This window comes from Triticum aestivum, chromosome 2B, assembly GCF_018294505.1.
Source record: "Triticum aestivum cultivar Chinese Spring chromosome 2B, IWGSC CS RefSeq v2.1, whole genome shotgun sequence".
NCBI lineage: Eukaryota > Viridiplantae > Streptophyta > Magnoliopsida > Poales > Poaceae > Triticum > Triticum aestivum.
In genome coordinates, this window is record NC_057798.1 from 804,316,056 (window position 1) to 804,333,783 (window position 17,728).

Genomic DNA, 17,728 nt, shown 5'->3' on the forward strand with positions numbered 1-17,728 from the left:
GCACGCATGATGCAGGCCGGCTAGCTCTGCAACAAACTGCCATGGCCACTACCCTCTCCTCGATCTCGTCCTGCCCTGCTCCTCGCTAGTGCACCACCTCCAGCACTGCCACTAGATGCACAATCTATCAACCAGTCAGCCAATATGCTACTAGTACATTCAGACAGTACACAGTAGCATGTAGTATGTCAGTATGTCGACCTACGTGTTGCCTAACAAGAAAATACATACGGAAGGTAGTACCAAGACTGCTAGTAGTAGTCCCTAAGCCATGAGAAGTTGGAATCTGGAGTCGTCACCACCCATGGAGGAGTTGTAGCACTTAGCACCACGTACATACATAATCATGAGGAATATATATGTTCTCTGCTTGGATGATGATACTAGTATCTTGTGCAGATTGGCACATGTGCATCCGGTTCAGAGCCATGGCCAGTAATCTAAACCAGAAACACCAGGCAGCAGCACGCTCGTGGGCTGTTCCATTCTTTAACTGCAAGGCTCGAGGGAGGAGATGAATTCCAGGTCCCAAACGTACGGATCCAGTAAACAAATTCCCAAGCCCCAAGCCCGCTTTAATTCATATTCCTAAACACGATTATGACGCAATGCCATGCTACAGACCAGATAAGCCTTCTAACTGGGTTTAAGCATGATTATGTAATACTACTGTATGATACAGTGCCATGACATTGGTAATCTACACATGTAAGAAAGAGTAATTAAAAAGTTAAGTTATAATTGGCTCACCGTCCGGCCCCTAGCTGGCCCCTGCTCCTTTCTTCCTCCTCCCTCCCTCCCCCACAAAGCATAAAGCACGAGCAGCAGCCGGCCACTTAGGCCAGCCATCAGAGCTACTACTGAGCTAGCTAGCACTAGCAGCCATCATCCATCCCATCCCAGCACCATCATATCACTCTGCTCACACTCACACTCACGTTCACACCTGAATCTGATCTGCCTACACAACGAATCCAAGCTAGCAACAAGATTACCAGCTTCTGTCTCAAAGAGCTCACTTCATTCAGAGGGCGGCAAGGAAATGGTGGAACCGAACAGATCGGCCGGTTCCAAGAGCTCCACCACCACCACCACCGTGAGGAAGAAGAAGCTGGCGGCGACATCACCGGCCACCCCCAAGCCGGACAAGGAGAAGCTTCCAGATGGCGGCAAGAAGCACCAGAGCAGCCATGGCAGCTCTGCAACTGCTGCTGCTGCCGACAGCCCGTCCTACAGGCTGGCTCTCAGGAGCCTCTTCTCCTGCCGGAACAGCCACGCGGCACAGCACCAGCACAACCAGCGCGCCGCCCCGCCGCAGCCGGCACCGGCGCCGGCAGACGACGCCTCCAGCAGGAGGTGCAAGAAGAAGTCCAAGAAGCAGACGCAGCTCGGCTGCTCCGCCTCCATCTGCAAGCTCCGGGACGCCAGCCCGCGCAGGGTCACGCTGCACCGCCCGCCCGCCGAGGAGGAGCCGCCCTCCGGCGCCGCAACGGGAGCTGGCGAGCCGTGCAAGCGCCGGGCGTCGGTGAGCGGGGGCGGCGAGCGGCGGGTGAAGAAGCCCCTGCAGCAGCCGCAGCATGGGCAGGGGAACGAGGCGGCAGCGGCGGGCGCCGTGGTGGTGGGCTCGTCGTCCAGGCACTGGGGTTCGTCCACGGCGTCCTCGTCCTCCTCGACGGCGGGCGGCGGCGGCGGGTCGTCGTTCAGGCTGCGCAGGCTGTCCGGGTGCTACGAGTGCCACATGGTGGTGGACCCCGCCGGCGGCGGCTCGTCCATGCGCGCCGCCATCTTCCCCTGCCCCGACTGCGGCGACGTCTTCGTCCGCGCCGAGAGCCTCCACCTCCACCAGTCCACACGCCACGCAGGTACACATCACTCGCTCTCACTCACGGCATGCCGCCGCCATTGCAGTACGCTTGAGCCTTCCTTCTGCCCCCTTATCCAGATTCTTCAGCTACACTACTGTCAGAAGGAACACTGTATCTCCATACTGTCATTTTAGAAACAAAATTAGTGCATTTCTAATGGCACAAAGATTAGTTACATCCAATCAAATGCTAGTGGCACTGCTGTGCTTAGCTGAAACTTTATTTTTCTAGATTTGCCTAGCTGAAACCTTAGGAGTGATGAGACTGGTGAAAGTGAGCCTGGCTCTGGCATGCATGATGCATGATGAATGATGTGTGCTTTAATTATTCCTGCTGCTTTTCATGATGGTGGTCTGGTCTCTAATCACTGTGCACAGTGTCCCTGCAACAGTCATCTAGGATTATCTTATGCACTAACCCACTGTAGAGTGTTGACACACTACTCGCATGAGAAGATTGATTGTTCCTGTCACCATGACATGACCAGTGCACAACATTTTTTTTCTCTTTTCCAAGTACAATTTGACCAGCCAGAGGACCAGATCATTAGTCCACTGTAGACACACATATAAGATTGTTCCTGCCATCATCACATCACATGAATGACATGACCAGTGCTTAACAGTTTATTTCCCAAGTACAATTTGACCAGATTATATAATGTAATTATGTTTTTTACACTTCACTGTAATAATGTTTTACACAACTGATTGGTTTAGCGGAGCTGACATAGGTGAAAAAAATGGTTCTTTTTTCTAACAGTGTCGGAGCTGGGGCCGGAGGACACGAGCCGGAACATCATCGAGATAATCTTCCAGTCGAGCTGGCTCAAGAAGCAGACCCCGGTGTGCGCCGTGGACCGCATCCTCAAGGTGCACAACGCGCCCGCCACCCTCGCCCGCTTCGAGGCCTACCGCGACGCCGTCAAGGCCAGGGCGCGCGGGGGACGGCCGGGCGCGGGGCGATGCACCGCCGACGGCAACGAGCTGCTCCGCTTCCACTGCGCCGCGCTCGCATGCTCCCTGGGCGCCGGCGGCGCCACCCATCTCTGCGACGCGGCCGGCTCGTCCTGTGCGGCGTGTGGGATTGTTCGGGATGGGTTCAAGTTCAGGGCGCCCGGGGTCCGGACCATGGCCACCAGCGGCCGCGCGCACGATGATGCGGTGGGTGGGGAGGAGGGGGAGGGTGGTGGTGAGCGGCGCAGGGCCATGCTCGTTTGCCGGGTCATCGCCGGCCGGGTGAAGCGCCGCTGCGAGGGCACGGCGGACAAGGAGGAGGCGGAAGCGTCGCCGTCGGCAGAGGAGGAAGCGGAGGAGGAGTACGACTCGGTTGCGGGGACGGCGGGGGTGTACTCGAGCCTGGACGAGCTGGAGGTGTTCAACCCCACCGCCATTCTACCCTGCTTCGTCGTCGTCTACAAGGCTTGACTCATAACTGACGATTATTTCCTAGCTACTCCTGTGCCTAGGGAATTAACTAATCAATTCCTTTCACGTCGACCTAATTACTTTGTTGCCTTTTCAGTTTAGTGGTAGTCATGTTGCATAGTATCTTAATTAGTTTGTATGATCAGCAGCACTAGTGTCAATTCATCTTTGTATGATCAATGGCAATGATCAGATGCTACTTCAGCCTGAATTATATTTTCCGACATTTGCCGATATTGAGAATGCTCCAACGAATAGACTTCAGTTTAGCCAACAATCTCCACTTCAACTTGAGTATACGTATACAAGAAAAGTCTCTAGAATTGCTTGAAACTTTTCGGATCTCTTTCCGAAGTAACCGGAGAGACTGAGACTGGGACATGAAGAACTTTGTGAGTGCAGCTTAAGGCCCCGCTTGGATGGCCGTTTTTGCTTTCCGCGTGTTTTAGGATACAGCTGTATCTTACCGGTCACCAACGAAATCTCCTTGAAAAAAATACGGACCTCTAGAGACGCTAATCTCTGACGGGTGTATTATGGGTGTAAACGATGAAACGATCGTTTCAGGTTGTGCCTAAACGACCAACCAAGTGCGCTTTTTCAGCCGGAGGGGAAAAATGACTCGGAGCCGTATTTTACGCCGGTTTTGCCCTCAAACACGGCCATCCAAGCGGGGCCTAAGGGGTTCCATGCAGTCAAGTGACAATGTTTCTGACAGCACCATGTTCTTCAGCTTAATTCATGCTAAGGGTTCACGGCGCATTTCCTCCCCTGCATATCATCATCATACACAAGGTTAGACATCAGTTTTGTGCTAATCTCATGTCAATCTCATATCATCATCAGTGCTCTGATTCTCTTAACTCACATGTAAAAAGAGGGGTAAAAGGAAGCATGTAAAATTTGCCACTGTCTAGGAGTAGCACACAACAACAGTGCATCCACGGGATATCCCGTGGATGGTAGATAATGCATTACAGCAATCCAGTCATCAAGTCTGCGACTTGTCTTTAATTTGCATATGACTACACTTACATACAATGGATTAGCCCCTAAGTAACCTGCGGAACCAACCCTTCTTCTCCTCCTCCTTAGGATGGAATGGTTGCCTCGAGAACTCCCGCACGCCCCTCTTAAACCAGGTGTCGTTGCAGTACCGGAGATTGAACATGGCAGTGGACAGAAGCCAGACGACGGTAATGAACTCGCCGCCACTGTTGAGCTGCCTGGCGTGGGAATCCCTACTGCAGTGGTGGGCCGCATAGCACAGCATCTCCACCCACACCCCAAGTAGCACCTGCCGCACCTCTGCCTCGCCCTGCGCCTCCGCCTCTAGCAGCCAAACAGCAAGCGCCGCTCCACGGAATAAGGAAGGTGGAGGTATGGAATGCAGCTCCTCCAGCTTTTTCATCTCCTCAAACCTCGTTCTGTTCAGCTCCTGATTCAGCTCCTCCCTTCTTCTGTCTAGCACCTCCAGCTTCACCCTTCTACTGCCCACCTTTAACCTTACAATGTCCAGCTCGTCCCAACTTCCGTCCAGCTCCTCCCTTTTTCTGTCCAGATCCTCCCTTATTACGTCCAGATCCTCCCTTATTATGTCCAGCCTATCCCTTACTCTGTACAACTCGTCCCCGTCCGTTCTTGTGTCCAGATCCCAAATTCTTCTTCTTCTGTCCAGCTCCCCCCTTGTGCTGATGTGTTTCATGTCAAAAAAGTCAAGCTCCGCACATGCTGCTTCAGTATTGGCATACAATCCGGGGCGAACAGGGCTAGGCAACATGTAGGGGCGTTCAGCAAGGAGGAATATCATATAGTTAGATACTGCCCTGATTGCCTCCACAACATAATCTCGCTCTTCCGCATGAGACGACCGTGAGAAGAACATTTTGGTGGCAAAGTACCAGGAAACGATTTTGTCATCAAAATTAATGCCAACGTGCGAGGTGGGATCCTTGAAGAATCCGCTCCATGGATTCAGTGCGCACTGACCACTGTAACTCCTCATCATATCTTCTTTGCCTTCGCATGCCTCCACCATTCTTCGTACCTCTTCCAACACCAACTTCTTAGTACCATCTGAAACGACAGGTAAGGAGTTGTGCAGTTTCTTCCACAAATCTTTGCATCCCATGCACTCCACGCAACCTCCAGTGCCCTGGGCCGAGTTAAGCAATTCAGGCTGTCCAATGGAACCTGACCATCTTCTATTTCTCTCCGCGGCCTTGACACGCCGCCGGAAAGATACAACTATGTTGTGAAGCCGATGCCATCCTCTAGCATGCAACGATGCGCATGTCCATGTTGACCCCATTGCCTTCAACAATGTTGTAATCTCTAGGAGGACAGCCCCAGCTATTAAGATGTATGTGACAATTGCATCGACTCTGTTGAAGTCATTTTTGCCAATGCTTGATTGAAATAGGAACAAAGTGGTGATGCTGGCAACTGATGAAATGACACGGATGAAGCATCCATGCCATGTGAAGGCCACCGCGGCCTTGGTATATAGGAAATCATACATCAAGGAGAGCTGCATCTCAACCAACTCAAACATTTGCCCCCCTCTATCAAATAGCTTGACGGCTTTACTCTGGAATGGGGATGGCCAAAACTTATAGTCCACAAACTGAGCCATGCAAATGGGGGGCAGGTCATGAGCTCCCTGAAGAACCTCTTCATGATGCAACGTCTCCCCTTGGCCCCACTGTGCACGCTGTTCTCGTTTAGCCTCAGCCAACTTCCTGCTGTCGAGGAACTTACTCATGTTGTCCAGGCTGGAGGACTTGAGCGCCCATACTCTCTCCCCATACTTGAGAAAACCGCTGCAAAATATCAGCGCCGCGGCTGTGACCAAGGTCCAGCTACCAGCGACATACTTGTAGAAGACATATGCCACTCCCACCGTCTGCACGACAAAAGAGAGCAGGTGACGTGGCCAGAGCTGGCTGTCTTCTATGGAGTAGGCAGTGATGTTGTCCTGGCCACCGAGATGCACCAGCAAGAATGGCGCCCAGAATGCCATGAGCTGTTGGCGCCCGTGGGGCTTGCCACAGAAAGACATGTGGCCGAGGATGTATATCGCTATGGAGTCTGCCAGCAAGTATGCTAGCCAGAGGAGGGTTCTTGGGACGATGGAGATGTTCCTCCGTCGCATCCTGGCGAACATGAGCAGGAAAACTTGCAGCATGAAGCTAACAAGCACTAGGATTTGGACCTCCCAATCATTCCATAGGTGCACCACTCTAGCCATCAGTGACCACTGAATGCACACAAGAATCATCATATTACAAACAAATTAGAGCACAAACGTATATTTCGTTCAAAAGAAGTACACACGCAACCATGAAGACAATATTACAGCCAACATGACAGTCGAATTGAACTAGTAAATTGCCCATATACTTAACCAACCTAATGACACATTCAACATAATCTGCACTATTTCAATCTCGACCTGCAAAACAAACCGTCTAGACAATTTCTTATTGATATTTTAAATCTCTATTTAAGGCAGGTGCAAATGACGACACATCAGAGAGCTCCATATAACCTACTACATATTTCTTAGGAACAATAGAACTAATCATGTGAATCACTTGTGCTCGACTGATGTGCTAAGCTAGTAATTCTCCTACAATGCTTCAACCGAATATTTCGGCCCTGTTCAGCAATCCACCGACTCCCGGAATCTGCGGAGCAAGGAAACTGCAGCTCCGCCCGCTCCGGGAGTGGAGTTGTGGAGCGGCGCGATTCCGAACAGGGCGTTCATGTTGATAAGGGCCCTACTTATAATACATCTTCTCAAGAAGATATGGGGCATTTCCCTTATGCTGTACAATTCTGTATTATTTGAAGATGCAGAAAATACTCTACTACTGTAATTCAGCATATTTTTGATCCAAAACAAAGGGAACATGTACAGTTTGCTGTTTTGTGGAGCACCTAATTTGCAATTAATGTAGATCTTGAATAAACATGTAAGAGAGATTCACCTCAATGACAGAAGAAGACACAAGGGAGGCTTATTGCAGAAGAGCAGCAGGACTCCCAATCGTAATTAGCTCGCTAAGTATCCATCAGACAAATTGATCACCTGTGGTTGTGGTTGATCAGTAAATTGATCACTTGTGCCCCTGGTACCATTATATCAGAGGCTGTTGAAGAGTCGTCCTTCTGGCCGAGCGCATTAGCCTCTTGTAAGCTCTTCCTCTCGGAAGGAAAAGGCACTGGCCGGCCTTGCTTTACCGGTGATTAGTTAATTAATCGCTAGATTATCTGCCAAGCAAAGTACTAAAGCTCAGCGAGAAGAAAAACTAGTCCTTTGCTTCTGCAGAATTCAGAATCTTGGGAAGACAACCCATTCTGTTCGAAGCAAGGCATAATTTTTAGTTTGGAGCACGAAAGGTATATCATTAATTCCCCTATAATAACAAAAAAAAGCAGGGTATAATTAGCAGATGGCATTACAACCGAGTTGGCAGGACCCAGCTTATACCTTGCGGACTCGTCTCCTCCGGCCACTGGTGGAAACGTGGACGCCGTGAGCTCCATCGGCTGACAACGCTTGGCCCCCTCCGATTCGCCGGTAAAGGAGGATCCGGCCGTGCGCCGTTTGGGGCCCGGCGCGATAAGGGGGAGAGACGGGCGAGCGGGGGCGGTGGAGACCACATGGGGGACGGCGCACGGCGTTGGTAGAAGCGGCGGCGGCACTGCGGTGCGCTGCGGGAGGGGAAAGGCGGAAACCGTGCTCTGTTTGGGGAAGACAGAGGCAAGAGCCACTGGCCGCTGAATGGCACCTGTAGGATCTGCATATATTTTGTCGTTTAGAACTTAAATCCTGTATATTTTGGAACTTAACAGAAATTTCTTTCATATGTAACGAGACATTCTGCTTCATACAATTTTTTTTACCATGAAATTTAATTTTGTAAAATTACTTATCAAAATCTAGAATACGAATCAATGCCATCAAATTCATCGTGGCATATATTTTTGCACGATGCATATTTGGTGAGGTAGATATACATAATTTTATTTATAAACTTGTTCAAAGTTTGTCAAGTTGAATGCATACTGCTAGATACTGCCAAGGCAGTCTTCGGTTTTGTTTCGCCAACGAAATTAAGCCGAAGTCATATCACTATAATTTTAAAAAAAGTTTATTGCATATCACAGTGATTGCCTGCGTGGACGCCCGACGCAACGATTCTTCTTTGAGCGGCAATGGTTGATGCAGCCAGGTTTTATGGAGACGGTTCGCCAAATTTTGGCAGTCGGGCAGAGGGCGTCTGCCACATCATACGGTCCGCTTTGTGATGGAATGGATGTGTGGTAGCATTGCATTAGGTGGCTTCACCATCGCCTTAGGGATGGGGAGCAAACGTTCCCAGCAAGGTTATCAAAATCGTGATTTTGTTATATGATTCTACGATCTTATGATCCAAAATGACCCCTCTGATTCTGCAAGTATAGTTCATGGAATCTACATTTCTACGATCTTGATAGCTAAGATTCTTTTATCTGCGATCGTACCATCGAAGCTCCAATCCGATTCGAAATAATGGTTCTGGCAACCTTGGTTGGCAGTGACCTGAAAGTGAGAAAGGAAAAACTTTCAACAGAGGTGGGGACGCTAGAATACTTATATAAAAAAAATCAATTTCAGTCATTTCAAAAAACGAATTCCCCTCATTTCAAAAAACTCGAGTCACTCATCTAAAAAAAACTGATTTTACTGCATTCAGAAAACTGATCTCACTCATTCAAAAATTTTGAGTTCAGACATCTAAAAATCCGATTTCACTTCAATAAAAAAACTAATCCACTCATTTAAAAAACCAAGTTCATTCATATAAAAAAATGATTTCACTTCATTCAAAAATAATAATTCCAGACATTTATAAAAAAAATCACTCATTTCAATTAATTGAAAATAGGAGTGCTACATAGGCATATGCTAAAGAGGGAGTAATCCATTTATTATTTATTTCTTAGCCTGGGCCCAACTATGTATAGAAATCTATCTATTATTGCCTGCATCGACAACAAAGTAAACTAATGATTGAAATACTGAAATTTAGACTGATTTGAAATGTATCCGAGATTCATCTTGTTCTAAAGGTCTCGTCGCCAGGAATTCAAATATATAAGACATTTCAAAAACATAATTTCAGTTTCAAAGATATGAATGTTCTAAAATATCAATAGGAAATTAAAGTGTATGGACTTGGCGTGGGGATAGATCACATGCACACGTACTATTATTTCATTGCATGGGGACAAAAAGTAGTGTTGTGAGGCTGCCGACAAGATAAGCCGAATTGACATACGGGAGGAAAAAAATACGGACACATCTCGAAGCATTCTTTTTGGGTCAGTCGTTTTGTGGCTGTCCGATTCTGCTTTGAGATGTGTGTTGTTTTCCTTTTTCTGTGTCATTTTGGTGGTGAGTTGGGCTGCGTGGAACCGATTGAGCCCTTTTTTGGGTCGGTCGAATTGCTACTTAGGCTCGTTTTTGCTCTTCTGTGTTGCGATTTTCATTTTTCAAGACTTGACCAACATCTGAGTGTGTTCGTGGCCCAGGGCCGTAATGCTTGTTGATGTGGGGCCCTATGTAAGGTCCAAGATATATGTCTCATGACCCTATCCGTTGTAGGCGACCCAGACAGTTGTCCACGGTGTAATTGTCGCATAGGTATGATGTATTCCGATAGAACCTACATAGAAATGGACAGTTCTCGGTGGAGTTTATGTATAGAGCGTTAATCTAGTCTGATGTGCCAGTTAATAATAAGAAGATATGGAAGATGAAAGTACCTCTTAAAAATAAATATTGCATGGTAGTTTCGTTGATGAGTCATTCTTACTAAAGATAACCTCATTAAAAGGAATTGTCATGAAAGTACGCAATGTGTCTTTTGTCAACATGATGATACTCTAAAACATTTATTCTTCCAATGCAAATTGGCTCATTCTATATGGCCAGTCATCCAAATAGCTTCTGGCTTGTATCCTCCTTGTAGTCTTGCTAATGTATTTGGCAACTGGCTACATGGGATTGATCACTGGTTTAGAATTCTTCTCAGGATGGGAGCGCTTGCCGTTATTTGGTCGCTTTGTCTATGTAGAAATGATAAGATTTTTGACGATGTATCGGGATTCTTCGTTTATGGTCCTCTCTACAACGCATACAGAATCGAGACCTGTTTATCGAGGTGTGTACACGATTGTAGGTTGCGGTGAGGGATACGTTTACCCAACATGGCAACATGATCTTAGGATTGACCCCCCTCCGATTTAGGCTTTATACGGACTCTGCATGTTTCTTTCTATTTCGCATTTTTATTTTTTGTTTAAGTGAGAGGACATTGTTTGGTTGTGTACATCTTAATTATGTAAAGGCTGGGTATAATGCTTAAATCTTTTAAGTATTCAATCGGCCATTTTTGAAAAAAAAATCTCACAACAAAGAATTACAATAAAATCTCTTGAATACATTTTCTTCACGGTATCAATTATGAAATTCCACCAAGACTTCATAAAAAGACTACAATTTGACTCGAACGGTGACCATCCAATTTGGGCTTACTAGCACACATGCCTGTGCATTGCAACGGGAGAAATAATTAACGTTTCCGCTGATCCGCCAACATGGCCCAACAACATCTGAATTGTGCCCAGCCATGACAGAGAGGCGCACACTAAGGTTTAGCAGAAATTATGCGTGCTCCTCCCACGTCTCCCGGTATTAATTCCTTTTTATTATTGCATTGCATGTATGCCACATCCTTGGTATTAATACCAACTCCTTTGTGTTATTTTCTCCTTCATTTTTCTGAATCTCCCATTCTGTTTTTGGTAGATTTAATTAGGCCTCTATCTTCTAATGGCCGGGAACTAATTAAGGAGAGCAACCAATCAGCAAGGGCTCCTTCGGTTCACTTTTCGTGGGCTGGGAGCACGTCACTTGGCGCGCTCTCAGCTGTCGCCAGGTGTCGCGCTTTGGACGCTCCCTCCAATTTTTTTTACCCATTTGCAGCTTTTAGATAAAAAATGGTTTTTTCTACTTTCGTAGTTTCCTCCGGGTTTTCTTAGGTTTTGGAACTTTTTTTGTGAAAAGACTTTTTTTCCTTCCGCGAGAGGCACGAATTTATTTTTCGTGGAGGCGCGAGAAGCATAGTTGTGTCTCTCCAAAATTGAAAAAAAATTGTTTTTGTTTTTTTATTCTATGTGAGGCACAGACTTACTTCTCGTTGATGCATAGATTGGCTTCCGCGAGAGCCACACTCCAAAAAGGGAAAATGTTGGGGAACGTAGTAATTTAAAAAAAAAATCCTACGCACACGCAAGATTATGGTGATGCATAGCAACGAGAGGGGTGAGTGTTGTCTACGTACCCTCGTACACCGTAAGCGGAAGCGTTATGACAACGCGGTTGATCTAGTCGTACGTCTTCACGATCGACCGATCCTAGCACCGAAGGTACGACACCTCCGCGGACTGCACACGTTTAGCTCGGCGACGTCCCACGAACTCACGATCCAGTAGAGCTTCGCGGGAGAGTTCCGTCAGCACGACGGCGTGATGACGGTGATGATGATGCTACCGATGCAGGGCTTCGCCTAAGCACCACTACGATATTACCAAGGTGGATTATGGTGGAAGGGGGCACCGGACACGGCTAAAAGATCAACTGATCAACTTGTGTGTCTATGGGGTGCCCCCTCCCCCGTATATAAAGGAGTGGAGGAGGGGGAGGGCCGGCCCTCTCTATGGCGCGCCCTAGGGGAGTCCTACTCCCACCGGGAGTAGGATTCCCCCCCCCCCCCCTTCCAAGTTGGAGTAGGAGAGGGAAGGAAAGGGAAGGAGGGAGGAAGGAAAGGGGGGCCGACCCCCCTCCCAATTCGGATTGGGCTTGGTGGGGCGCCCCCTCCTTTGCTCCTTTCCCCTCGTTTCCACTAAGGCCCAATAAGGCCCATATATCCCCCGGGGGGTTCCGATAACCTCCCGGTGCTTCGATATATTCCAGATCTCACCCGAAACCATTCTGATGTCCAAATATAGTCGTCCAATATATAGATCTTTATATCTCGACCATTTCGAGACTCCTCGTCATGCCTGTGATCATATCCGGGACTCCGAACTACCTTCGGTACATCAAAACACATAAAGTCATAATACCGAACGTTAAGCGTGCGGACCCTACGGGTTCGAGAACTATGTAGACATGACCGAGACACGTCTCCGGTCAATAACCAATAACGGAACCTAGATGCTCATATTGGTTCCTACATATTCTACGAAGATCTTTATCGGTCAAACCGCATAACAACATACGTTGTTCCCTTTGTCATCGGTATGTTACTTACCCGAGATTCGATCGTCGGTATCTCAATACCTAGCTCAATCTCGTTACCGGCAAGTCTCTTTACTCGTTCTATAATGCATCATCCCGCAACTAACTCATTAGTAACATTGCTTGCAAGGCTTATAGTGATGTGCATTACCGAGAGGGCCCAGAGATACCTCTCCGACAATCGGAGTGACAAATCCTAATCTCGATCTATGCCAACTCAACAAGTACCATCGGAGACACCTGTAGAGCACCTTTATAATCACCCAGTTATGTTGTGACGTTTGGTAGCACACAAAGTGTTCCTCCGGTAATCGGGAGTTTAATAATCTCATAGTCATAGGAACATGTATAAGTCATGAAAAAAGCAATAGCAGTAAACTAAAACGATCAAGTGCTAAGCTAACGGAATGGGTCAAGTCAATCACATCATTCTCCTAATGATGTGATCCCTTTCATCAAATGACAACTCATGTCTACGGCTAGGAAACTTAACCATCTTTGATCAACGATCTAGTCAAATAGAGGCATACTAGTGACATTCTGTTTTGTCTATGTATTCTCACATGTATTATGTTTCCGGTTAATACAATTCTAGCATGAATAATAAATATTTATCATGAAATAAGAAAATAAATAATAACTTTATTATTGCCTCTAGGGCATATTTCCTTCAGAAAAGCCTGTTTCTTTTACCTTCGCGAGAGGCATGAATTTACTTCTCGTGGAGTCACAGATTTGCGTTCATAAGAGGCACGACCATTCCTCTAAAAAAACATGTTTTTTTCTTCCACGAGGCACAATTTATTTTGCGTGGATGCGCAGGTTTGCTTTCGCGAGAGGCACAGTCGTGTCTCTCCAAAAAGGGAAAAACACATTTTGTTTCCTTCCACGAGAGGTACAGATTTATTTTTGATGGAGGCACGTATTTGCTTCCACGAGAGGCACATGTGTGCCTCTTCGAAAAGGAAAACTCAGGCTCCCGGTCTATGCTTTTCCCATCCGTTTTTTTGTTGAAAAAGAAGTTCATCAAAACCTATCAACATAGGATCTAATTTTGAAGATCTCAACGCGAGAAATGTAACGGTGAAAATGGTTCGAGATTTGAACCCACGGTTCAAGTTTAAGGGATAAAACGTTTTGAAGCTAATTATGGTTAAACAAATTACTAGTATCAATTTTTTTAGGGTTATTTTTTTGGGAGAAACACCTGTAACTTTATTCATGCTCATAACAATTACAGGTATAGTGATTTGGACCTAAGATCCAAGAAAATACAAAGTAACTCCTATGACTAAGAATTACAACCAAATCTCTTAAAAACACCCTTCTTCACGGCATCAATCTCTACTTGAAAAACTATTCCAAATACTTCGGTAAAAAGGCTGCAATTGGACTGAAGCAACGATGTCTTCGCTCTTTCACCCGCACGAACATTACCAATAATGATTTTTGAAAGCGCCCTGAGTCGCCCATCCAAAGAGATGGGAAGCCTTGATCGATGCACGTGATTGGGCCGGGTTTGATCCCCTAGAAGTGCATGCCATCGAATCACTATATCTTCACCATGTTGTCGATGAAAGATTTCACCTCCACAAAGAATCAAACCAAAAAAAAGGCTTGACACAGCAACACAAACTCATCAGATCTGAATAATCGGATCTAAGAGGACAGAAAACTCTCTAATCCCATAGCATCGCCAAAAGAACGAGAGAAAAAATTATTCTCACAAATTATGATGATCTTAGACGATGGCGAAGAACATAGAAGTCTTGAAGATCCAAGGTCCCCCATCTCTCAGCACCAAGATGGCAGCTGGAGGCGAGGGCCTAAATTTCTCAGTGGACGGCGCGCGAGAAACTCTACCTCCGCTCTGCATGATGTATCTGTGCTAGCTAGTCATGGCTAGCATATTATTGGGGGAGACCCGTCGAGGGCTGGCCTCTGCTCCGTCTGGATTATTGGTGGAGGCCCATCGAGGGAGGGGATATGCCTCTGCTCGCTCCCTCCGTGTTCGTTCCCTCCGTCTCTGCATGTATACGAGAAGCAATAGTACGAAGCCGAGCATGGCAAGGCAATCAACTCCGTCCCTCCTCTCTCTCGAGATGGAATGTGACCGGAAGAATTCCCGCACGCCCTTCTTAAACCAATCCTCATCACAATACCGGCGATTGAACATGGCAGTGGACAGAAGCCAGACAACGGTAATGAATTCACCGCCACCGTTAAGCTGCCTTGCGTGGGAATCCCTAGTGCAGTGGTGGGAAGCATAGCACAACATCTCCACCCACACCCCAAGTAGCACCCGCCACACCTCGTGCGTGCACTGCATCTCTGCCTCTAGTAGCCAAACAGCCAGCTCCGCTCCACGGACCAAGGAAGGTGGAGATCTGAAATGCAGCTCCTCACTTCTTCTGTCTAGCTCCTCCAGTTTTTTCATTGTTCTATTCAGCTCCTCCGTGTCCACGTCCAGGTTCTCCTCCCTTCTACCGTCAACCTCAGACCTTCTTCTGTCTAGCTGCTCTAGATCTTTTATTGTTCTGTTCAGCTCCTCCAGCCTTCTCCATGGGGGGAGGCCTAAGGAAGGTGGAGATCCCAAATACAGCTCCTCGCTTCCTCTGTCCAGCTTCTCCCTTTTTTTGTCCAGCTCCTCCCTTCTTTTGTCCAACACCACAAGCTTGTCCCTTTTATGGCCGACCACTAATCTTAAATCATCCAACTCCTCCCATATCCTCTTCAGCTCCTCCCAACTTATGTCCAACTCCTCTGACCTTTCGTGCCGAGCCTTCCTTCCATCTAGATTCTCCCTTATTATGTCCAGATCCTCCCTTATTATGTCAAGCTTCCCCCTTGCTTTGTGCAGCTTGTCCACATCCATTCTTGTGTCCAGATCCGACATTCTTCTTCTTTTATTTAGCCCCAACTTTCTACTGATCTGCTCCCTCTCAGAAAAATCAAGCCCCACATATGCTTCTTTATTCCTGGCATACAATCCGGGCCGAACAGGGCTAGGCAGCATGTAGGGATGTTCAGTAAGGAGAAATATCATGTAGTTAGACACTGTCGTGGTTGCCTCAACATAACCATGCTCTTCCACACGAGACGACCATGAGAAGAATATTTTGGTGGCAAAGTACCAGGAAATGATTTTGTCATCAAAATCAATGCCAGTGTGCGAGGTAGGATCTTTGAAGAGCCCGTGCCATGGATTCAGCGCGCACTGACCAGTATAACTCCTCATCATATCCTCTTTTCCTTCGCATGCCTCCACCATTCTCCGTACCTCTTCCAACACCAATTTTTTAGTAGCATCTGAAATGACAGGTAGGGAGTGGTGTAGCTTCTTCCACAAATCTTTGCATCGCAGGCTCTGTGCGCAGCATCCACTGCCATGAGACAAGTTCAGCAACTCAGGGTGTCCAATGGAACCTGACCATCTTCTATTTCTTTCTGCAGCCTTGACACCCCGCCGGATAGATAAGACTATGTTGTGAAGCCGATGCCATCCTCTCGCATGCAACAATGTGCATGTCCATGTTGATCCCACTGCCTTCAACAATGCTGTCATCTCTAGGAGGACAGCGCCAGATATTAAGATGTATGTGACAATGGCATCAACTCTATTGAAGTCATTTTGCCCAATGCTTGATTGAAATAGGAAGAAAGTGGTGATGCTGGCAATTGATGAAATGGCACGGATGAAGCATCCATGCCATGTGAAGACCACTGCTGCCTTGGTATATAGGAAATCATACATCAATGATAGCTGCATCTCAACCAACTCAAATATTTGGCCCTTGTTATCGAATAGCGCTATTGCTTTACTCTGGAATTCGGATGGCCAGAACTTATAGTCCACAAACTGAGCCATGCAAATTGGTAGCAGGTCATGAGCCCCCTGGAGGTCCCTTTCAGGATCAAAATTCCCCCCTTGGTCCAACTGTGCATATTGTCCTTGTTTAGCCTCAGTCAACTTCCTGCTATCAAGGAATTTACTCATATTCTCTAGGCTGGAGGACTTAAGCGCCCATACTCTCTCCCCATACTTGAAAACACCACTGACAAATATCAGCAGTGCTGCTATGACCAAGGGCCAGCTGCCAGCGATATAATTGTAGAGGACATAAGCCACTCCCACCGTCTGCACAATAAAAGAGAGCAGGTGGCGTGGCCAGAGCTGGTTGTCTTCTATGGAGTAGGCGGTGATGTTGTCCTGGCCACCAAGATGCACTAGCAAGAACGGCGCCCAGAATGCCATGAGTTGTTGGTGCCCGTGGGACTTGCCATAGAAGGACATGTGGCCAAGGATGTATATCGCTATGGCGTCCGCCAGCAGGTATGCAAGCCAGAGGAGGGTCCTTGGAACGATGGATATGTTCCGACGTCGCATCCTGGCAAACATGAGCAGGAACACTTGCAGCATGAAGCTAATAAGCACTAGGATTTGGACCTCCCAATCACTCCATAGACTCACCATCCCAGCCATCAGTGACCACTGAATGTACACGAAAATCATCATATTAAAAACAAATTAGTTGAAGTGCATACATGTATTTACTTCGTAAGAAGTACACAAGCAACCATGGAGAAAGTATTACAGCCAGCATAACAGTTGAATTAAACTAGTAAATTGATGATATGCTATGGGAATCTACATACATATAGGAGTTGTTACCGTGATTGTCGCTAGGAAACCTATTTAGAAATAAGAACCAACTAGTAGGGAAAAATTGTTCCAGACTTCCAGTTAATTAGTTACTGGTGTACATTCTTCCCGGTTCATAAGTTTTCCTATATCTACATTGTTCATATAAAGCCAACTTGTTTATAATAAGAAAAAAAATACATTTTACCTATACAGAATTAAAAGTTTTTTTAAAAAAATCATACATTAAAATATGTTAGAATATGTATGCTTGTGCTCATAATTTATGTAAATATTTGTAGCAAAACCAAAGATGGCACTCTCTCTTCCGCTTAAAGTGTACATATCACTAGATTTTTTGTGGAAATGCTTGCAGATGTACATAATCTGACATGTCCTATCAGGATAAAGTTTTGAGAATTCTACAGGATCGGATCTA

General features: G+C 46.8%; 1 protein-coding gene across 1 annotated transcript; it reads left to right on the forward strand.

Moving 5' to 3' along the window:
- The first annotated feature begins 789 nt into the window (after positions 1-789).
- LOC123047569 (uncharacterized) lies at positions 790-3,530 on the forward strand. Its single transcript, XM_044471153.1, has 2 exons — positions 790-1,862; positions 2,628-3,530. Exons 1-2 carry the CDS (start codon positions 1,043-1,045, stop codon positions 3,290-3,292), a joined length of 1,485 nt encoding a protein of 494 aa, XP_044327088.1. The 5' UTR covers positions 790-1,042; the 3' UTR covers positions 3,293-3,530.
- Positions 3,531-17,728: the final 14,198 nt, after the last annotated feature.

Excerpts from the sequence above, each read along its gene's own strand:
- LOC123047569 (XM_044471153.1), top strand. The coding sequence starts at position 1,043 with ATGGTGGAACCGAACAGATCGGCCGGTTCCAAGAGCTCCACCACCACC. Across the intron at positions 1,863-2,627 it reads CCAGTCCACACGCCACGCAG|TGTCGGAGCTGGGGCCGGAG; the intron begins GTACACATCACT and ends TTTTTCTAACAG.